This window comes from Aquarana catesbeiana, linkage group LG11, assembly GCF_042186555.1.
Source record: "Aquarana catesbeiana isolate 2022-GZ linkage group LG11, ASM4218655v1, whole genome shotgun sequence".
Taxonomy (NCBI): Eukaryota; Metazoa; Chordata; class Amphibia; order Anura; family Ranidae; genus Aquarana; species Aquarana catesbeiana.
Genome location: NC_133334.1, coordinates 25140046 through 25164289, shown reverse-complemented (window position 1 = coordinate 25164289; position 24244 = coordinate 25140046). Strand labels below are relative to the sequence as shown.

Sequence of the window (24244 nt, the reverse complement as noted above, 5' to 3'; positions counted from 1 at the left end):
AACTTTTTTTTACTTATCATGGATCCAGCCTCAGCTGCTTCTGTAGTTTTCACAGTTGTAAAAGTTCAACCAGTTTGTCTGGTTCGGTCTGGAACAAAATGGAGGAAGGTCAGGTGACCTCATTTTCTTCTGCAATCCTGGGCCTCGTATCTAAACAATCATGACTTCACAGCATATTATCAGGGATGGAAGTTAAATAGCAAAGGAACATGTGGGGACTCTAGGTAACAGTATATTTTGTGAAACAAAAATGTTATATTATATAAACCAAATTAAGAGCACCTGAGTACAATTTGAGTTCTCGAAAAAGGCTGGCTCTACTCCCATCAGACTTCAGGTTTGGATGGGCACCACCAGGTTTTTTTATATTTTATGAGATTTTTCTGTGTTTCTACTCCTCCTATAAGGCCAGAATGAAAGTCTCACTTTTACAGATGGACACCTCAGTCATTTATCATACCCATACCCCATATGGAGAATAGACAGGTGCAATTGGTTAATTATGAATCGAAATTCCGGTGAAATTTTTGTTCAGAGATTCGGATGTATCTGCATTTCCAAATCATGATTGTAACAAATTTCACTAAATTCCCCAAAAAATTATAACGAAGCGAAATAACACAACAAATTATCTGAATTTGAAATGGAAACATATTACAATAAATACAGTAAGCTACAAAGGCGAAATAAGATGATGGTTTATACTTGGGCTGCTTTATAGAATAAAATATAAAAACAGAATAACGAGATTGAATAGAGTAGAAAAAAATATAACGGAATAGAATAAAACAGCATAGAAAATAAAGTAAAACAATAGAATAGGAAAGCATAAAATAGAATAGAACAGAATAGAAAAAAAGAATAGAATAGAAAATAAAATAAGCTAATAGAATAGAAGAAAATAGATTTCTTAAAGAAGGAAAAATTCCCCGTGGGTTTTTTTTAGCAGCTATAGAGTCAAAAAAGGTTTTGTAAAAAATAGGTCCTTTTATTATGAAAAAACACTAGAACAATACTATACAAAGGTTAAGGAGCTTTTCTCCGTACATCGGACAGCACAACCTCCAATTACTTACTGCAAGCTGAAAAAAATTTTGCAATCTTTACTATATTTGGTAGTGTCTATCACCTCCCCTTTTTCCATTCCTATAGTCTCGCACAATGTATACCAGAGCTCATGTTTTTAACCTTTTGTATAGTATTGTTCTAGTTTTTTTTCATAATAAAAGTACCTATTTTTTACAAAAACTTTTTTGACTCTCTATAGCTGCTGTAAAAACCCCACGGGGAACTTTTCCTTCTGTTTTAAGAATTGCTATCCGGGGTGTGCAGCCTCTCAGACTCTCTGTGTCATACCATGCTATAGAAGAAAATAGATTAGAATAAAATAGAACAAATATAGCCAATCAATTTGAAAATAACAAATATACGAACCGAATCCGAATATATGAAACTAATCCGAATATACGAAATAAATCCTGAAAACAAATCATTCCAACATATCAAATATGATTAAATTATTATATCTCTTTATAAATCATAATATCCAAATGCCAATTTCAACAGTTCATTTCAACTTATCTGGAAATTGGATATTAAAATTTCAATGGCAAATTTCAACAAACCAACAATCAAATTTTCTTTAGTTATGGCAGTTCGCAGTGCTTGGTTATTTTTTTTAAAAACTGAGAATTTGCATGAAATTTCCTCGCCTGGGTACACCTAACGATCCAACCTCCCTCAGGCATCAATGTTGACTACTAAGTCCCTAATCACAAACTACTGGTAGTTTGGACTATGGAGAAGTTAGAAAGGAAAGCTAGAAACACATCTAATGCCAGAGGAAAATCGTTGCCATCGGACAAGTTTTTCCAACCTGTTCAATCACTTCCCCTCCAGTATCTGCTAGAAAAACCTACACATAAGGATGTCTACCAATCTAGCCATGAAAGCCAGGTTGGAAGACTTTAATCTAATGTCTGTGGGCAATATAAGGCTCAACTGATGGCTAAAATATGCATTTGTCATCAATTCTAAAAGAGCAGAAACTGCCTCATAACTAAAATGGTTTCCCCAATGAGCAGTTTCTAATCTTACGAGAAAATTTTTTCTACTCCAGAGGTTTTTTTTTTTTTGATGGTCTCCTTGTGATATTTGATTTGGCTGATCCAATAACTCTTGCTATTGTAAGATATGAGGGGTGGGAACAAAAGACAGGTCTTTCTGACCCTACTCCTTGGGTGATGTCCCTCTCCTCGTCATGGAGCAAGCCTGTGCTGAATGTGCTGCTTGCCCTGCCTTAGGTGTCAAGGAGGGACCTAGACATTTAAAAGAGAACCTGAGAAAGAATGAGTTCTTCTGTGTGTGAGATGCTTCAAACCAGTTCTGATTGTTGTAATAACTTTATTCTGATAACTTGGTCCAACCCAAGTCAACACTGTACACAAATGCACTTTTATCTGATGTTTATGAAATTGTCTCCCCCACAGAAAGACCTACTGTCACCGAAGGTTGAACTTCCTGGGCTCCAAGTTTAAACTCCATGAGATGTTGAACGAAATGTCAGAACTAAAGGAGCTGAAAAGTGTGCCCCATCGTGATTTTTATAATGTCAGGAAGGTTTGTACCCTGTGCAGGGGCTTAACTAAATTCCATGGGTCCAAGCCAGCGTCTTTTAAGGGGTCACTTTAAGCAAATCAATGATTTAATCCTCATAAATAGTGCCTTAGTGTATGAAGAAGTGTGTGCAGCCAGAATAGTTGCTGTGGATAAGCAGATGGGTGTTATGGAGGATCATTGTCTTACATAGAAAGTTCCCGACTATGGCTCTTGTTCTTCAAATCTTGGCTAGAACTAGTAAGTAAAGCTGTCTAAAAATAATAGATGGGGCTAGCTATGCATGGATGACCTAGAGGTTGGGTAGCTACAGCGTGGTGCAGTGGCAGTAAACACACAAAGGCCCGGGATGCAGTAAAATATGTATTGAAGAACTGGTAAAACAGTACAACAGCCCGGCAGGGGAGCTCACCAGACCATGAACTTATAGTTTTTGTAGTGAAGAGTCAGTGATGGTAGGCCCAAAACAGAAGACAGCGATTGCCAGGGGGGTGGAATGCAACCTGGCCGGTCCAACCCAGGAGGGAACTTGCTGACGTGTAGACGTAGGCCCTGGGCTTTCTCTACTCCTATAGAACCTCTGATTCCCGCTAGTGCTGTTCCTGGCAGACAGGTATGCGCTCCCTACACTAGCCACTTTGCAAATGCGCATCAAAACCTGGGGGCAGGGACTTAAAAAAGACTCTGCATGACCCAAGATGGCCACCTAGATGCAGCTTAGCCAACTGGAACATGGCTCCAGGGAATCAAGGGAGCTCTAGAGAAACTACGTTTCCTTTGACTTCACCTCCAGCTACAGTACCACTCGGGACGAGCGCCACCCACAGTGGAGAAAAGACTGCAGCTGCCTACATTACCTCTTCATAAAAAGGTCTTCATTCAAACATTTCTGTTTGCATTGGATGGACTTGCGTGTTTTCACCTTTGGAGGGGGGGGGGATATGATAGCTACAGATCTGTTGCTGATGAAACAATAGTTATTGGTTGAATGCCAGACCTTTCCCCATGTTGGCCTGGTCCTGGAACATCAGCCAGGTCATGGAAGAGCCTACAAACATGCAAATGTTACCTAATCCAAACATAAATGGAAAATATTCTCCAATATATACTGTATGTAGCCACCTTTTAATGTTTTCAATGGACTGTAATTAGTCAGCTTCAATGTTCTCCAATGTACTGTATGCAGTCACCTTCAATGTTCTCCAATGTACTGTATGCAGTCACCTTCAATGTTTTCCAATGTACTGTAAGTAGTCACCTTCAATGTTCTTCAATGTACGGTATGTAGTCGCCTTCAATGACCCCCTAGTTTTGTCTAACACAGGTAGACACTCATATCCACGCTGCAGCCTGTATGAACCAGAAGCATCTCTTGCGCTTCATCAAACACACATATCGCACAGAACCCGAGCGGGTAGTGGCTGAGAAGAATGGGCAGAAGATGACCCTGAAGGAGCTATTTGAGAGCCTTCACATGGACCCATATGACCTCACTGTTGACTCTCTGGATGTGCATGCGGTAAGACATATATATTTTTACTGTCTTATAGGCAAGGCAACAGCCATAAAAGAGCAAGTCATTTGACCCTAACTGCATGTAGTCTTAAGTTCTTGTGGTCTAGCCCTGAAGTGTGGGAACAAGTCGTGTCCCAAGTAGGATTTGTATTTATAGAGGCGTCTGTTTCTTATCCTTCTACAGTTAACATTCTCTCTACTGACAATTTCCTGTGAACAGTGTATTGACTTTTTGAAGTTCCGCTCCGGCTCTCGTATCATAGCTTATGTTGTCTGGCATTTGTGCACAGTCATAATTTATGGCATATAGGTACCTTTTAGACAAAGCTGAATGCTAAACCCGCCAACCATAGAACTTCATGTGATGGCATAACCTGGTCTTTTACAGGATCGGTACACCAAACGTAGAGGAGGACTTGTGTTATTTAAAGGAAGTTCTATAGTCTTGTTTAAACTTCTTTTTAGATCTATGTATATGCTAATATGATTGGCTTAAAGTGAGCCTAAAAAAGTACATACTGTAGGGTAACTACAGTGCTGAGTCGGTATCTCTCTGGAGTCTACTGGTTAATAGGCCCAGGCTCTACACAGGGCCTTGACTTCTCCAGGCCAGATTAATCCCACCCCTTTAAAATTAAGCTCCACTCTCTGGGAAAAGGTGTTTACGGAAAGACCCAACAGCCAAATCACATTTAAATTAACTTGTGGTTGCAATTGTCGGCACCTATTTAAAAAAAATAAAGAAAATAACGGCGTGGGGTCCCCCCCAGAATCTATACCAGATGCTTATCCGAGCCCCCCCTGCCCCAAAGCATCCCCCCCCATGTTGAGGGCATGTGGCCTGGTATGGTTAAGACGGGGGATGCTTTCCCCTCTTTCCTGACCTGTCAGGCTGCGTGCTTGGGTAAGGTCCTGGTATGGATTTTGGGGGGGGTACCCCACGGCGTTTTATTTTTTTTTTACCGCCATTTTTTTTTCTTTTAGCTGTCAGCAGGGAAGCCCGCTGATGGCTGATGACTCATCTGTTAAGGACGTGGTGGCCTGCCAAATGCACAGAAAATTAAGGATACCCGAATGGGTGAAGTTCGGGCCCAACTTTTGCTCAGCCCAAACCGTTCGCCCAACACTACAAATGTATATCCAGATCTGCTGGTGTATAGCGCTAATATAGCCCAATGTTATAGAGCCATTTATTCCAAACTGCATACAGCTGTTTCAGACTTTTTGGTATCAACAGTGCAGTGTGCGAATATATTACGTTGGTATAATTCTAAGCATCTTGCCCTTTTTAAGACATAATTTTAAAAGACCACAAATTTGTGTTTTTGCTTTGCAGGGACGTCAGACATTTCATCGTTTTGACAAGTTCAACGCCAAATACAACCCTGTTGGGGCCAGCGAGCTGCGTGATTTGTATCTGAAGACAGAGAACTACATTGAGGGGGAGTATTTTGCCCGTATCATCAAGGTAAGAATACCCGAGGAAGTCACTGCCCAAAAATAATGAGGTCTTGTATGTTTGTAATATATTATATACAATTTGAAGGTCATACATCTTTCAAAAAAATCATATACCAACACATTATAACCATCTTTTTACTTTAGATTTAGGTTAAAGAAAATTTTCATTTTCAGGTGAGGCATTTTGAATATAAAAAATACATACATTGATCAGCCATAACATTATGCCCCCACCATATCCCATCAGAGCATTGAACTCCACCAGACCTCTGAAGGTACGCTGTGGTATCTGGCACCAAGCCGTCAGTAGCAGATCCTTTAAGTCCTGTAAATTGCGAGAAGGGGCCTCCATGGATTGGACTTGTTTTTCCAGCACATCCCACAGATGCTCAATTGGATTGAGATCTGGAGGCCAAGTCAATACCTTGAACTCGTTGAGCTCCTCAAACCATTCTTGAATTCATCAGACCAGGCCACCTTCTTCCATTGCTCCATTTCTGATGCTCACGTTCCCATTGTAGGAGCTTTTGGCTGTGTACACCCTGACCAGTCTGCAGCTACGCAGCCCCATACACATCAAACTGCAATGCTCTGTGTGTTCTGACACCTTTCCACTAGAAGCATTCACTTTTTCAGCAATTTGAGCTCCAGTAACTCTTCTATTGGATTGGACAACACGGTCCAAAGTTTGCTCTCCACCTCTATCAATGAGCCTTCCCTCTCCCAACCTCCGTCAATGAGCCTTGCCCTCTCCCCACCTCCGTCAGTGAGCCTTGCCCTCTCCCCACCTCCGTCAGTGAGCCTTGCCCTCTCCCCACCTCCGTCAGTGAGCCTTGCCCTCTCCCCACCTCCGTCAGTGAGCCTTGCCCTCTCCCCACCTCCGTCAGTGAGCCTTGCCCTCTCCCCACCTCCGTCAGTGAGCCTTGCCCTCTCCCCACCTCCGTCAGTGAGCCTTGCCCTCTCCCCACCTCCGTCAGTGAGCCTTGCCCTCTCCCCACCTCCGTCAGTGAGCCTTGCCCTCTCCCCACCTCCGTCAGTGAGCCTTGCCCTCTCCCCACCTCCGTCAGTGAGCCTTGCCCTCTCCCCACCTCCGTCAGTGAGCCTTGCCCTCTCCCCACCTCCGTCAGTGAGCCTTGCCTGCCCATGACCCTGTCTCCAGTTTTCCTTTCTTGGACCACTTTTGGTTGGTCCTCCTGACCACTGCAGACTGGGAACCTCCCACAAGAGCTGCAGTTTTGGAGTTGCTCTGACCCAGTCATGCAGCCATTACAATTTAGTCCGTATCAAAGTCGCTCAAATCCTTCAGCTTCTTCTGCTTTCAACACATTAGCTTCAGGGACAACATGTTCACTTGCTGCCCAATATATCCCACTTTCAGATGCCATTGTAACCAGATAATCAATGTCATTCACTCTACTTGGCAGTGGTCCTAAAGTTATGGTTGAGCAGTGTATGGTCTTGAAGTAGCCGATAAATGTAGAACCAATGCGCTTGTCACCATCACTATAGCTTGAAATTACCTTTCGTTCTATGACATGGTCAATTGGGACACAGATAGTCACGTACAGTATATGTCCGTATTGAGTTAGCGGTATTCAGATGGTCCTCCTATGTACTGACGCGTTTTATGATATATTATCTGCTTCTTCAGAGAATCCCCATTTGGACTTGAATGCAACTTGTCTGGTATTGGTAATTATTAAATATACTATATAATTGGTCAAGATTATATTTGTGTTGAACCAACATGCTTTTGCGGTAACGTTATCCATCCCCGGTACAGTAATTTTGTGTGAATGGGGACCGGAGCAAACGTTCAACTCTTTTATCTCCAGCCCCATTCACACCTGAGCGATTAGTAGCTTGAAGCTCCAAAAAGAGACACTCAATGCATCTCTATGGAGTTGGTTCACCTCTCCACTCCAAGTCACCTGAAGCCAAACACCTGAAGCTCATAAAAGTTTTGGAGCAACACTTGTAGCTCAATTCGGGCAGATTGGTGCTTCTCCCTCCATATAAATGTATTAAAACTCGCAATTTGCACATTTTACAAGTGCTTTTGCATGTCTTGATGTGCGTTTAGATGTGTTTTTCTGCTCAAATGCAATAAATAAAATTGAATAATCATAAATATTTTTTTAAACGGGCACATATAATAATAATAAATAATAGTACGTAATAAAACTGTGCACAGTAAAAAAAAATGTGGGGGGGGTTATTAGTGGACAAGCTACTTTTGTAGCTCAATTTAGGCACATTGGTGCATTTTTAGGCATTTTTTCACCATGCATTGAAACATGTGATTTGCACGTATTAAATAATAATAAATATTTTTTTTAAACAGGCAAATAAATATCAATAATATATTATTAGTAAATAAATAATAAATGCAACTGTGCACAATAATAATAAAATAGGGGGGTGTGGTGATTAGTGGACAAGCTTGATTTAGGCAGATTAGTGCATTTTTAAGCATTTTTTTTTTTACCATAGACATGCATTGAAACGTGCAATAACGTGCATTTTAGACATGCATTGAAACATTTATAAGCACTTTTGCATGTTTTGATGCACGTTTAGGTGTGTGTTTGCTACTCAAATGCAGTAAATAATTCAAATGAAATAGTAAAGAATAATCAATATTTTTTTCTTTTAACAGGTAAATAAATATTAATAATAAACGATCAATACATAAATTAAATAATACATAAATACATTAATAATTCATAAATACATTAATACAAATAAATACATACATTAATAAAACAAATAATGGGGGGTGGGAGATAAGTGGACATGATAAGAAAACAGCAGCAATTATAACAAAAGAAAATTATAATTAAAAAATTAAGGGCGCATGCGCGCGGCTTTACATGGCAGACGCTTCTCTGTAAACCTCCGTACTCCCCACCGCATACTCGGGACTCCTACGCTCCACTGAACCGGCATTTCAGCTTCCTTTTTCCAGGGATCACCTTTCCACACACCAGTGCCTCCTCCGGTATGGTTTTAATGGGGTATCGTGGCAAGACTAAGCCAAAACCCATTAAAGAAGCGCTGACCCGTGCTTCCTCCAAGATGGCGGCGAAGGCTCGGGCCCTGGCTGAACAATCGGCGTCCTCGCCTGCACGGTCTGATATGCTAGACAGCAAGGAAGAGACTGACATGCAGTCTAACCCAGGAGGTTCCCCTTCTATCCCGCAGACAGGTATGTCTCAATCTGCTCTTATAAGACTAATGGAATCAATGCTCCATAAGGCCCTTAAGACAACATCAGACCAAATCACTAATAGCCTGACACGAGAAATTCGTGAGATAGGCCAACGTACAGCAGATCTGGAAACTAGGGTCGATGACATGGAGCTAACTTTACAAGAGCAAGCCCAGGAACAAATTGCCCTCCGAGAGGAAAACTCCATGCTTTTATCTTGCTTAGAGGAAGCAGAAAATCGCTCTCGCAGGTCCAACCTGCGCCTCCGAGGTATACCGGAGACGATTGATGATTTACAATCCTTTACCACAGCGTTATTCCAGGAGCTGGCGCCTTCCATACCTATTGAACGCCTTGAGTTTGATAGAATCCACAGGGCGCTCACCCATCGCCAGACTGATGGACCACCACGGGACATTATTGTCAAGCTGCATTTTTTCCGCACGAAAGAATAACAACTAACAGCAGCCCGCAATAAGAACTCCCTTCAGTTCCAGAGCCACACGTATCAATTGTTCTCCGATTTAGCACCCCTTACCATTGCTAAAGGCCGTGCTATGAAACCTCAGCTCCAGATATTACTACAGCACCAGCTTAAATACACATGGCGGTTTCCATTCGCTCTGCAGTTCTCCTTCCAAGGACAGCAACACACCTGCACGACTCCAGATTCGCTACAACGGCTGTTGGAGTCGCTTCACCTGACGCCCCAGACACGCCAGTCGGAAACATCACTTCCACGCACACCAGCTAGGTCAGCCTCCCAGCCGTACACCACGACCCAAAGCGGAGTAATTCTGATCCACCATCTATCCGGAAAGGAACCCCAGCCCGATCATCTGGAAATTATTACCCTAGTCCGAAATCTCAAGCCCTTCGCTGTTTTTTTTTGTTTTTTTTTTTTCCTCTTTTTTGCGTACAGGCTCTCGGTTGCATTCGCAGAATCTGATCTCAAACTGCAGCCAGAGGACTTCTCTGCAACCGAGACCTGCTGGACGACAACCGTCGGTTATGTTCACTCCACGTCCTGAACGGTTTTTTCTTCGGGGCTCCCAGGCCCCCTAGGGCCTGTTCAGGTTCAGTTGTTTTATTGCTTTATTGTTCTATTTTAGTACTGTTCTGTTACTTACCTTAATGCAATTGTATGCTGTATACGTTTAATAACGCTTAATCGGGCCCACATTTAGTGAGCCAGATTAACGCCGCTACCTTGCCATTCCCACTCTAGAGCTTCAGCAATGTAGCAGTTATATTCTCTTTTTATATTTTGACTAGTATATTGTTCACGCCTGGTATAACCCACTAGACCCTTCCCCATATCCCCCTCCCTCATTTCCCCCTACCCTCCTCCTCCCATCACCCCTCCCCCTTCTCCCCTTCCTCCCTCCCTTTTTCCCTCCCCTCGTCCCTTTCCCCCATGACTACCCCCTCTTTTTTTTTTTTTTCCCACCCCCTCCTTCCCCTCTCCCTGTTCCCTCATAGCCCCTTTACATTTATTTTTTATCGGAATGGCGCCAACGGAACATTCACATATGCACCTTTCAGTTAATTAACCACAATACTCCTTTTGTTTTTTACCCTCTTCTTTTGTTGATACTCTATTGTTATCTGCAGTACTGAAGTTTTAGGTTTTAAATTGATTCTATTATCCCCGTTTGCGGCGGGGAGCAGTCATTGCTCTCCCCCTCTACGGTGCACCCGCTCTCTGACGGGTTACCTGGTTGTAGGGTTGGTGCACTCTTTAGTCTGGCATTACTGATCTATTGCCTCCCGACCAGGAGGATATCTCAGTATTTTGCCCTACACCTCATGTTCTCCCTTCTCTCTCCCCCCCCCCCCCCCCCCTCTCTCCTATCTCTCCTATACCACACTATTACTTTTTCTTTTCCCCTTTGTCGGTTGGCTCGCACGGGGCCCTGTAACCCCTGATAATAGCTTCCCATGTACTCATTAATGGCTCCGCTTAATATACTCACCTTGAATGTTAAGGGACTTAACTCTCCACATAAGCGGGTGAAAGCCTTTCAAACGTTTCCATCTCTAAAAGCCAGTGTAGTAGCTCTCCAGGAAATCCACTTCTCTATACGCCAAACCCCGAGCTTTTTTAGTTCTAAATATCCACAGGTATTCACTGCCTCAGAAGGCACCAAGCATAGAGGGGTCCTGCTGGCCTTCCATCACACCATGCCATTCAGCCCTTTGTCTGAAATTAAAGACCCGGAAGGTCGCTATCTAATTCTTGTGTGACTGTTGCAAGACATAACAACTTTTGTTTCCTATTATGCTCCCAATACAAACCCAAACTCTTTTTTCTCACATTTGTTACAGGTTGTGAGAACACACTGCAAAGGAACTTTGTTCCTATGTGGCGATTCCAACTCTGTACTGCAACCACACATAGATAAATCACCCTATGCCCCTGAGCACTACACCCCCTCTACGCAATTCCGTAGACTAATACAAAAGGCCTCCCTCTTAGACACATGGAGAGAATCCAACCCCACAAAGAAAAACTATACATTCTACTCACCCCCATAAATCCTTCTCCAGGACTGACCACATTTTTATTTCTATAGCATCCGCTCCACTCCTGCTTCACTCACATATCCAGCCAATCACATGGACAGACCACTGTGCTGTCATCGCCTCAGTATCATCTTTGGTACCGCAAGCTACCATCAGATCATGGTGCATGAATGATTCTCTCCTAACCAATCAATCATACTGTCTGGATATCCAGGTCGCCCTTAAGGACTATCTTACACACAGCGCCACCCCGGACATCTCCCCCATACTGCTCTGGGAGGCGCATAAACCAGTAATACGAGGCACATGTATCTCAGTTGCGTCACATCTCAATAGAGATAAAATTCTCAAACTACAGCAACTTGAGTCAGATTACCACGATGGCTTTCTACAATTCCAATCCAGTCCAACTGAAGCGCATAAAATAATTTTAGAAAAAACTAAACTTGAATTAGACCTACTTCTAGCTGATGCGGCCGATAAGGCTATTCGCAGATCCAACCACACGACCTACACCAAAGCGAATAAACCAGATACCTATACCTTTACGCCTTCGTAGGCCAGATCGCGTTCGTGTTCCCATTAGGCTCAGATTGGCTAAAGACACGATTACTAGCAATCCGATCAAGGTTCTTTCAGAGTTCCGTAAGCAGTTGGCAAATCTTTGAGGCTAAAGCAGCGTTTCCTTTGCGTCAGGCAGAGAAGCTTTTCTATAATTTGCCTATTTCTACACTATCAGATGCCAATCGGGAGTTAATAGAAAGTACAATCACAACCGAGGAAGTCTTAGCGGTCATCAAGACACTCAAACCCCATAAGCGTCCGGGCCCGGACGGCCTCCCTAGTCCCTATTATAAAAAATTTGCTACAGAACTAGCCCCCCTCCTCACCAATATTTTTAACACCATACTCGGGCAGCATTCCTTTGGTAGAGATACATTGACGGCGCTCATATCTATGATCCCGAAGCCAAACACGAAAAAAATACATTGTGGTCTAATTATAGACCAATTTCACTCTTAAATGTGGACATAAATATCTTGGCCAAAATTTTAGCCCTACGCCTTAATCCTATTATTGGAGGACTGATACATAAGGATCAAGTAGGTTTTATAACTAAACGGCAAGCGAGCGATAACATTCGACGTGTGATCCTCCTACAGCACTTGGCTCGCTCTCGTAAAATTCCGATGCACCTCCTCTTCCTAGACATACGGAAGGCTTTTGACAGTCTCTTGGCCCTATCTATTTTATATCCTCCAACGCTGGGGCTTCGGCCCGCATTTTCTTGGCTGGATCAATGCTCTATACAACCACCCACAGACTTACGTGCACTATTCAGGATTCCGTTCAGAACCCTTCCCTATTTCACGAGGAACTAGGCAGGGCTGCCCCCTATCCCCCCTGTTATTTGCGCTCGTGATCGAACCTTTAGCGGCCCTGATCAGAGTTAACCCTGACATCCGAGGTTTAGAGGTAGCTTCAACCTCGCACAAACTGTGTCTCTTTGCTGATGATGCACTAATGTTTATTACGTCGCCTCATGCTACTCTACCAAACCTAATGAACATCTTAGATAAGTTTGCTCAGGTCTCCGGGTTAGAAGTCAACCAAACAAAATCAAAAGTTCTCAATGTGTCTCTACCATAAGCTGATCTTGAAATGCTGCGCCAAAATTTTCCTTTTCACTGGTCCTCCACATGTATTCCCTACATAGGGATTAAATTGTCCAATGATCCATTAAATCTGTTCCAATCCAATTATCTCCCAATGCTAACCCAACTATCTTCTCTACTTAATTCCTGGCTCGGACGTATTGCTGCTGTGAAAATGTCCTTGTTACCAAAATTATTGTACTTATACAGAGTACTCCCTATCGCGGTCCCCCCCTTACTACCATAGGATCATACAAAACAACGTTTTTAAATACATCTGGGGCCCCATATGGCCCAGAGTTGCGAGACCGGTTCTACTCCATAACAAGCTCAGCGGCGGCCTTGGTATACCCAACTTTTTACACTATTATCACGCGGCCCGACTAGCCCAGTCTACTCTATACCATTCTAAATCTGAAATCTCACTCTGGGTTAGCCTTGAGGCCATTGACCTTCACCCGATTAGTGTAACCAATTTGTTATGGCTCCCCCCAACAGCACGGGGCTCTATAACCAATCCATTACCGCAGCATACACTTAAACTCTGGGATAGGTTGAAGACCCCCTTCAACTTGATTGCCCCACACTCCCCACTTCTATCCTTTCTAGGCCACCCCCAATTCTATCCAGCTTACACAGAACCAGCCTCATTTCAAGCCTGGGTCCAGGCGGGTCTGACCCGCATATGTGACCTAATTAATGGTAACACCATAAAATCGTTTCCAGATATGCAGGCACAGGCACAGCTCCCCAGCAGAGAGTGCTTCCGCTATCTTCAAATTGCACATTTTGCTCAAACAACCATAAAATCTAACTCTGGGCTGGATACTCTAACTGAATACGAAAATGTGTGACTCGGACCCGCATGCCCCAGGTGCTATCTCTCGTCTTTATGCCCACCTCACATCGTCATCCTCAAGCCTTCCCACCTACGCGCAGCGATAGTTGAGGGACTTAAATATAAACCTTGAGGCGGACTATTGGATGACCATTTGGACCAACACAAAAAACTCATCCCAAAATGTTGTTGCCTCAAAGGCAAATTACTAAGAGCTAATGCGCTGGTATCTAGTCCCAGCTAGAATCGCTAAATTTCTACCCGAATTTCCCCCGAATTTCTTCAGGGGGTGTGGGGACAGAGGAACACACTTGCACATCTGGTGGACATGCCTACTGGTGCAACGTTTTTGGGCAACAGCATTCCAAATGGCATCTACCCTCCACCAAATCACCCTAGATCCTAACCCTGCTGTAGCCCTACTCAACTTGATTCCGCAAGATTACACCAGAGCACAACTCCGCCTCCTTCACTTATTTACCACAGCCAAGCAAACGATTGCTAAGGCTTGGAAGACACACAAATTGAAGCGAAAATCCTAGATAAGGTCCCCCAGCACTCCAAAACCTGGCAACCATGGATTGAGCACTTTTTGCCCACTGATAGACGAACATCTCTTGGAACTCTGAGATGGTCCTAGCGTCAATCTAGGACTTTTGAACTCGTGCCCGTGCGGTCCGACCGACCTACTCCCCCCACTCCACTAATCCTTAATCCCTTCTTTCAGATCTTCTCCTCTCAGCTACCTCTCTTTCCCCCCTTTTTTTCTCTCCCCTCTTGTCTTCCTTTAATAACTATTGGTAGTGTACTCTGTCTCATAAGATGGTCCCGGCTGCTCTCGTGCCCGAATTCATAGGGAGCCGCTGGCACCCTAATGCATCTAATTTAGGGACCCTGTTCCCTCTTACTGTTCGCATTTTTGGTTAAAGCGAGTCAATGTGTTATCTGACTGAGTATCCATCTTTTGTAATACTTCCTATCCTTCTTTATACCAACGTTATACTGTTCGACTGTGATATGCACTGTTTAGTATTTATTCTATACCTTGTACTGAATTGTATGTAACAGTTGCCTGTTAATTACCAATAAAATATTTGAAAAGAAAAATTAAACTAGAAGTCGGACTAATCTTTTATGGACAACCTGGTGTATTTAAAAAAAAAAAAAAAAAAATCATCTTGTGCATGTAGATCATTGTACATGACCCAGAATTGGCCTCTTTTCTTAATCAGAGAAAAACAGATGGATCCAGTATCTCAGTGCTCTACTCTTTGGCCGTTTTATGTGCATATGTATGTGTGTATATAGATAGATAGATCTCTATCATCTCTCTATCATCTCTCTATCATCTCTCTATCATCTCTCTATCATCTCTCTATCATCTCTCTATCATCTCTCTATCATCTCTATCATCTCTATCATCTCTATCATCTCTATCTCTGCCACAAAACACGCCATCACTTGCACGCATATTTGCAGAGCATGAAGCACCACACAATACAGCGAAGAAGAACACCAGGAAGAAGAAGAGAAAGCAAATGAAAAAGCTGAAACGTCTAGCAACAAATGATAAAACATATGATATGTTTCTCTATTGGCTAATGGGGAAAAAAAAAGCCAAAACACAAAAATACTAAACATGCATTCAAAATGCGCAAAAAAAAAATGCCAGAAAAAACACGACGCTCAGGTGTAAATGCAGCCTCCGGGTCGAATGTTTTACATTTATCCCAAATAGAGTGAAACTAGCGCATTATGGCCACTAGATGGAGCTGAGGATTATGAGTATTTCCTACAATCAGCAGCGCCATCTAGTGGCCATAGTGCAGTGTTTTTCAGATTATACTCTGTTCTGTATGAATGAAAAACTTTTGACCTGGAAAGAAAATAGCAGTGACCATGCAGAACATGGAATGTTCTTCCAGCCTCTTAATGATTGCATTATTTGTTTTGAAACACCAGTATGAAGGAAAAGTAATGCAAAAAAAAAAAAACATGAGTGGGTTTAATTTATTTTTTTTTTTTTGCCTGCAGGAAGTGGGCCAGGAGTTGGAGGAAAGCAAGTACCAGTATACAGAGCCACGCTTATCCATCTACGGCCGCTCCCCGGATGAATGGAACTCCCTGGCCCGCTGGTTCATCAAACACAAAGTGTACTCGCCCCACATGCGATGGATGATCCAGGTGCCCCGCATCTTGTAAGTCCATCTGGGAACTTTCTGCGTGCCTCTCCTATGAGCTTCCTAAAGGGCCCTCCTATACAATCATATCGTTCATCCAGAAGTCGTCTTTTAGCATCTTTTATATACATGATATTTTATTATAATTATATATAATATTATTATAATAAAAAAAACATAAATTTACTTAATTTTTGAATACAAGTTTTTTTTTTTTTTTTTTTAGTCTTTTATAAAACAAAAGTAACATTTAAAGCAGACATGTGCAGGATGAAAAATTTGTTTTGATTCGTTATTTAAATAAATTGGTTCGTTAAATTCATTACATTCATTTAATTGGTTTTCGGAATCAATTTTGTTTCGTATTCAAATTCGAAAAATTCAACCGGATTTAAAAAAAAAATCTCACTGCATAGGAAACGAATTCAGAAAAAAAAATTATCGAATCGGTATTCAAAATTCGAGCCCCGCCGCCACACCGGCTTGCTCCTGCGCCCCGCCGCCACACCGGCTTGCTCCTGCGCCCCGCCACACCGGCTTGCTCCAGAGCTTTCCAACCCCTGCCCCCTCCTTCAATGCCAGCACTGGCCTGCTCCAGAGCTTTCCAACCCCTGCCCCCTCCAGCAATGCCAGCAATGGCTTGCTCCAGAGCTTTCCAACCCCTGCCCCCTCCAGCAATGCCAGCACTTTCTTTCAGCACTCATTGTGTCTGCACTTCTCCTTCTCTTTACACCCACCATCCCCAAACTCCCTCTTCTACCACTGCACCTGTGCATGATGTCTTATCTTACTCCATGCCCCTTCTATGCATCCACCCTTTACACCCAATGCCCCCCCCCCCCCCAATCCCCAAAGAAAAACCCTCAAACCACCCCAACCTTCCCTGTTCAGGAAGTTGCAAGTAATCATGAAATATAATAGCAAAATGTAATGGCTTTCCTGATTCCAACAGCTGCTGCTCTGTTCTCATAGCGTAGCTTCAGGGGGTCATTATCCAGCAGCTGAGGGCTGTCAGAGCCAAAAGTTTTGTCATACTGTCCATTACCCTGACATAGGACATCAGAACGATGTCTCCCTTCCTCTGAAAATTTACTGGAAATAAGTCTCATCAGACCAGAAACTTGACAGCTTATATTTAGAAGGTACAAATGACCCATAGTATTTATCAGTAAACTCACAACTAGATTTACCATTGTATTGCTGGTGTGTGAGAGAGAATGCCATTAACACTTGTTTTTGTGCAACTGGAACCTTTTCCAAGTGTTTATTACTTATTAGAGATCACAGTACTTTCTGACAATGCCTACACCAGGCATTGTGGTATCATCATGGCATCATCCAGGGTCACCATCTACTTCCTGGGCCGAGATGCTGGATCGGAGATAACACAAACATCCCTGGTGTTTGTGCAGTTCTTGACAGCGTTCACAAATGTCTGACATAATGTTGCTGTCTGAACACTGGGGGAGAGGAGACTGAGGAAATGCTTTCTCATGGCTCTAGTAGACTGATGACATCATCTCAGCTTAGGCAAAGTCACAGACTGGAGCTCAGAAGTATATGTGATGATTAGGGAGGTATGACCTTGTATGGATGGTATCAGTGGTGGCCGCTCTATTAGGGGCGCAGGGGCGACGCCCCCCTAAACCATGCGCCCAGCCCCTAATCTACATGTAGGGCGCCGGACACATGGATTCCAATGGGTTTTTTTTTTTTTTTTTTCAAAGCATATGATTAGAGCCTGAGGCTCTAATTGGCTTAAAAAAAGGGTGGGCTTGGGGCGCAGAGCACTGCGCCCGGAGTCCACCCAGTTTGTCTTCCTTTTTCTCTTCCCAGCCAATCAGGAAGCGAGTCCTAAAAGCCGAATGGCCGTGAGTCCTCAGTCCTGATTGGCCGGGAGGAGAAGCAACTGCCTGGACTCGGGAGGAGACGTGGGGGGGGGAGCTGCCAAAGTCATGACCTGGATGGGATAAGTGCGGGGCTGATGGGGGAGCGATGTGACGATCAAGTTACGGGAGGGAGGAGAGGAAGTGGTGCTCGAGTTAGCGCCGGGGGGGTAAGGTGGGGCTTGTCTAGCTGGCTGGGAGGGGGGCGGATGGCTGGCTGCGTAGTGCCACCCCAAGAAAATTGAACACCAGCTGCCACTGGACGGTAGGACCATGTATGTATGTACTGTATAACCTTGCTTGAATGGTATGACCTTGTATGGATGAACATATGACCGTACATGGATGGATGTACTGTATAACCTTGCATGGCAGGTATGAGCATGTATGACCGTATATGGATGAATGTACTGTATGTCCTTGTATGGATAGATGACTGTATATGGATGTATGACTGTATATGGATTGATCTGTGACTGACTATATGGATTGACCTTGTATAGATGGTATGACCTTGTATCTCCTTTGTGTCTTGCAGTGATATCTTCAGTTCGAAGAAAATCCTTCCCAACTTTGCTAAAATGTTAGAAAATATTTTCCTCCCGTTGTTTGAGGCCACAATCAATCCCTCCGACCACAAGGAGCTTTACCTCTTCCTAAATTATGTAAGTAAGGGGGAAACCCTAACACATCCACAGCTTTCCTATTGAGGGGGGAAGTCTACTTCTACTGAGGGGGTAAATTTTAAGGGGTAGCCTCTATTCTACAATGAGGGAAACTTGTAAGGGGGGAACCCTACTTCTACTTGGGAGGGAGGTAGCTTGTGGGAAGGTGCAGCGGCAGTAACACATGTGTCACATGTGGTGCCAGCATCCAATCGGATAGCTTCCCCAGTGCCAGTGACCCAGGAAACCATAGACTTCCTCTCCCTCTGCAATGCCGCTGTGGTTGAGTGCCACCTGCAGTAGAGAAAGTGGACTGCATCTTTTAAAGGGTGAACTCTATTCTGCTATAGGAGGAATTTCTAAGAGGGGATTTCTACTTCTACTGAGGTGGGAACTTCTAAGGTGAGAACTCTGTTTCTGCTGAGGTGGGAACTTCTAAGGTGAGAGCTCTACTTTTATGGAGGAGTGAACGTCTAAGAGGTGAACCCTATTCTACTGTGGGGGGTACTTCTAAGAGTGTATCCCTATTTCTACTGAGGTGGGACCGTCTAAGGGGAGGACTTTACTTCATTGGAGGAGGAACTTCTAAGATGGGAACTCTACTTCTACTGAGGTGGGAACTTCTAAGAGGAGATCTCTGCTTCTACTGAGGTGGAAACATCTAAAGGGAGAACTCTACTTCTACTAAGGTGGGAACTTCTAAGGTGAGAACTCTGCTACTGAGGGAATTTCTAAGAAGAGATTTCTACTTCTGCTGAGGTGGGAACTTCTAAGGTGAGAACTTTACTTCTTTGGAGGTGGGATTTCTAAGAGGTGAACTTTTTTCTATTGTGGGGGGTGCTTCTAAGAGGAGATCTCTACTTCTACTGAGGTGGGAACGTCTAAGGAGAGAACTTTACTTCTTTGGAGGAGGAACTTCTAAGATGGGGACTCTACTTCTATGGAGAAGGGAATTTCTAAGCGCATAGCTCTACTTCTACTGAGGTGGGAACTTCTAAGGGGAGAACTCTACTTCTATGGAGTGGGGACTTCAAAGATGGGAACTCTTCTTCTATGGAGAGGAAGAACTTCTAAGAGGAGATCTCTATTTATACTGAGGTTTGAACTTCTAAGAGAACTCTACTTCTATGGAGGTGGGGGATTTCCAAGGTTGAACTCTATTCTATAATGGGGGAATCTCCCAAGAGAGAACCCTACTTCTTCCTAAACTGTGTCATTAGGGGAAACTGCTAAATCTGCAGCTGAATTGGTGAAAGGGGACTCTGTCTCTTCAACTCTAATTAAAGAGGACCACTACCTCTTTCACAGCAGCATTAGTAAAAGATCTCTCTTTCTTCTTTAACTGTTTCAGTAAGGGGTGAAATGTACTGCATCTACAGCAATGTCAGAAAAGGATAAACTCTAATGCCCCGTACACACTATCGGAAAAGCCACCAGCAAAAGACCAATGTGAACTTTTGGTCGTAAAATGCGACCGTGTGTATGCTACATCGGACTTTTGCTGGCAGAATTCCAGCCAGCAAAAGATTGAGAGCAGGTTCTCTTTTTTGGTCGGAAAAAGTTCCTATGCGAAAAAAGCGATCGTTTGTATGCAATTCGGACGCGCAAAAAATCATGCATGCTCGGAAACGATTAGATGCATGCTCGGAAGCATTGAACATTTTCTGGGCTCGTCGTAGTGTTGTACGTCATCATGTTCTTGGCGGTCGAAAGTTCAGAGAACTTTTGTGTGACCTTGTGTATACAAGGCAAGCTTCAGCGGAATCCCGTCAGAAAAGCCATATCTTTTTCCGACCAAAATCCCGACCGCATTACTCTTCAACCAAAACGATAGGGTAACTCTACACTGTCCACAGTTGCATGAGTAAAAAAATGTGAACCCTATGTCTTAACTGTAAGTAAGAGAAGAAAACTAACTTATCCTACCTCTTCCTCATTTGCTGAGTTATACTTATGACAATATATCAGGAGGTTCTAACAAAGGAGTTTATATTGTAACCAAAGCTGCTTCTCAATACAGACTACTATAGAAAGGACACAAACTGTAACCTAATAAAATGCTTCTGTTCTAGGTGACGGGATTTGACAGTGTGGATGATGAATCCAAATACAATGAACATATGTTCTCTTACAAGAGCCCCACCCCTGACCAGTGGACACTTGAGCAAAACCCACCATACAGCTACTACTTGTATTATATGTATGCCAACATTATGATCCTCAACAACCTGCGCAAGTGAGTGCCAGTTCCCCTTATATCACTGATCATGGGGAATTTAAGGATATTAGGATTGACTTCTAAATGCTCAGATGGATAATGTAATAGCCCCAGAAGAGTTGAAGCTGTTATAGCCGCAAAGGGTGGGCCAACTCAATATTGAACCCTACGGACTAAGACTGGGATGCCATTTAAATTTCATGTGCGTGTAAAGTCAGGCGTCCCAATACTTTTGGTAATATAGTATCGTTTCTGCATTGAAAAAAAAAATGTAATGTACAATCCCTATTGCTGAGCATTTTTACTTATCCTCCATCGAAAAATCCTCTTTCAATGGCATGATTTACTGGAAGTTCATGGTTGACATGATATGAGTTACTACTCTGTATGTGTCACCTCTAATGTTTTACTGCAATCTGTGTAGTCACTAACTTCAGGTACTAGTTTGGCATGTAGTAGATCTGGTCTCATAGTCTTAAAATTCATATCTTCTTTCCTATGCAGAGAGAGAGGGATGAGCACTTTTCTCTTTCGACCACATTGTGGTGAAGCTGGCTCCATCACCCATCTGGTGTCTGCATTTTTAACAGCGGACAACATTTCCCATGGACTGAATCTCAAGAAGGTAAGAAAGCAACATCTAATAGTGAAATAATTTGACCTTGAAGATTCAGCAGTTCAAGGAATGATAGTTTTGCCTTGCCTGGAAAAAAACGACATTTCAGCTTTGCAAAAGTTGAGTTTCTTAATGCAAAAAGCATTTCAACCTACGTCTTCGCCTTTCCTTTGTGTTGATTTGTGCTAAGGGTAGGGCCGGCGCTGACGCTAGGTGAACTAGGCAGACGCCAAGGGCGCGCTGCTGCCTAGTGGGCGCAGCCACGGCCGCTGACTTCCCTACTAGCCTGGCCTGAGGGTCTGAAGGCCACCACCCTACACCGTGGAGGACAACCATCACGGCTGTAGAGGAGGTCAGCAGCAGCTCAGCCTGTGAGGAGGGCGATCCTGAGTCAGCTCTCGGGAGTTGGAGGACAGCGGGGGGGGGGGGGGGGGGGGGGGGGGGCAGAGGAGGTGGGAACCATGTCTCAGGATGGAGGAGAAGTTCTGCTGCCCCTGTGAGTCTGCTCTGACAATCGGCACCCGCGCTCTATGCAAGACCCCCCCCCCCACCCACGATACTAGTGATAGTTTTGGGCGCCAAATACTCAAGCACTGGTCCTGGGTAAGGGCAAACATTCCCATAGACACGCTCCTAAACCTTGTGGACGGCCTTCCCAGAAGAGTTGAAGCTGTTATAGCTGCAAAGGGCGGGGCCAACTCAATATTGAACCCTACGGATTAAGACTGGGGTGCCATTAAAGTGTGTGTAAAGGCAGGCGTCCCAATACTATTGGTAATATAGTGTATATTTACCTAGAAAAATGTTCAATACTACTTTTACCCGCTGTAAATAGATTTTTTTTTTTTCACAAGAAAACGCTGTAAATAGATTTGGATGGTTATTTTGGGATCCACCTGATTACTTGCATAGATAACTGGCTATATATATATATATATATATATATATATATATATATATATATATATATATATATATATATATATATATATATATATTTATATTTATAACTGCTTGTATAATATACACCAAACCAAAGGGACGGAACACCAGTATCTTTCTTTTTCCTCTTTCTTTTATTGTATTCTATACGCATTGTGAAATAGTGATGGTTTTTGGGCGTATACGCCCTTCCTCAAATTCACAGATTGCTTTTGACTTGTGAACTTGAGAAAGGGTGGAGGAGCCAGGAAACGGTCCTATTATTTCACAATGTTTATATAATGCAATAAATAAATAGATTAAAAAAAAGATACTGGTGTTGCATCCCTTTGGTTCAGAATTCATCGATTGAAGGCAATTGGAAGAATAAAGATGAACAAATGATGTGCTCATGCATCTGTAAGACATGCTGCTCACCGGTTTGCATGTATGTTAAGGGCTCATCCACACGACATGAGCCTTTTTTTTTTTTTTTTTTTTTTTAGAGCCTGTGAACGTAGCTGCATGTTGTTTTAATGTGGCCGTACACATGCAGGCATTTATGCACATATTTGTGCCCAGGGCCATGGAAAAAATGCCCCAAAGCTGCATTTAGAGAGGCATAATTTATGCGTGTGTTAATGCGTGTATGCACATAAATTTATTTTAGCCATTAGAGTGCGTTTTATGCTTATAAACATTAGCAAATATGCGCATGAATGCAAACAAAAACAAAACTCTAGATTAGAGGCATTTCTGGCAGCATATTTGGAGCATACCCAATTGTATGAGATATATATATATATATAAATAAATTATTTATTTATTTTTTTACCACACTTTGCAATTTGATCATTGACGTGTTTTATTGAGGAACCCTTATTACAATGAAAACATAACTAAAAGCAATTAAACATTTTCTGCATTTTGCAGAATGACCACAAGGTGTCACCATTGAGCAGCAGTGTACAAACCTGTGATAAGTAACCAGAATGTGTGTTCCTCTTGCAGAGCCCTGTGCTGCAGTACCTGTATTATCTGGCACAGATCCCCATCGCCATGTCTCCGCTCAGCAACAACAGCCTGTTTCTGGAATATTCCAAAAACCCGCTGCGAGAATTCCTCCATAAAGGCCTCGTGGTGTCTTTGTCCACAGATGACCCGATGCAGTTCCACTACACCAAGGTGGGTAACAAAAAAATAAATAAATAAAACGTGTAAATAAATAAAAATAGGGATGTGGTTCATTGTATGAGTCTGTATTGCCCAGGGCGGTGACATACATACTTTTACATAAACTGGTTTTCGAAACAAAATTTTTTTATCAGGAGGCAATGCCCCTTGTTGAGTGTGGTCAACGGTCATATATCTGTGCAGTTAGTTCAATACGCTGATAAATATTGTGTGGTTTTTTTTTTTTGTGTAGGAAGCGCTGATGGAGGAATACGCCATTGCTGCCCAGGTATGGAAGCTGAGCACCTGCGATTTGTGTGAACTTGCCAGGAACAGCGTCCTGCAGAGCGGCCTCTCCGACAAGGTCAGTGGATGAATGGGTTAGACGTAATGGAGCGCTCTGTATAATCCTCGTCACCGAGGATCCTTCCCCTGCTTGCAAATTTCAGCAGCTGGAGATGTGTGGCGGTTGGGGGAAGGCCATGTACACTTATCACCTTTTTTTGATGAAAGTGATGAGAGAGTGGCTGGGTAGCTTTGACCCAACACACCAACAGTGGTCCACGGTCCAGCTTCATCTTGAAGAAAAAATGTAAAGGAGGATGAGAGCTCCTCAAATCTGATCAAAGTCTATTACGTTTCTATTACAGGTGATAAAAGAGCAGAACGGAGTCAACACATTTCAGGGGTCAGAAATCCCCTCATCAGGGCTGAGGAACCACACAACACGGTCTTATTTCACTGCCCTTTTATGTTGTCTTCA

General features: G+C 43.1%; 1 protein-coding gene across 6 annotated transcripts in view; it reads left to right on the top strand.

Moving 5' to 3' along the window:
• The window catches only part of AMPD3 (adenosine monophosphate deaminase 3), a 74734-nt gene that overhangs the window by 49235 nt on the left and 1255 nt on the right, over positions 1-24244 (top strand). For all 6 annotated transcript variants that reach the window (XM_073604089.1, XM_073604088.1, XM_073604090.1 and 3 more), the window contains 9 exons: positions 2490-2619; positions 3941-4135; positions 5468-5599; positions 15857-16020; positions 18427-18553; positions 20626-20789; positions 21276-21396; positions 23320-23493; positions 23735-23845. In XM_073604089.1, coding sequence (XP_073460190.1) covers positions 2490-2619; positions 3941-4135; positions 5468-5599; positions 15857-16020; positions 18427-18553; positions 20626-20789; positions 21276-21396; positions 23320-23493; positions 23735-23845 — 1318 coding nt within the window. The remainder of the gene's footprint in view (positions 1-2489; positions 2620-3940; positions 4136-5467; positions 5600-15856; positions 16021-18426; positions 18554-20625; positions 20790-21275; positions 21397-23319; positions 23494-23734; positions 23846-24244) is intronic.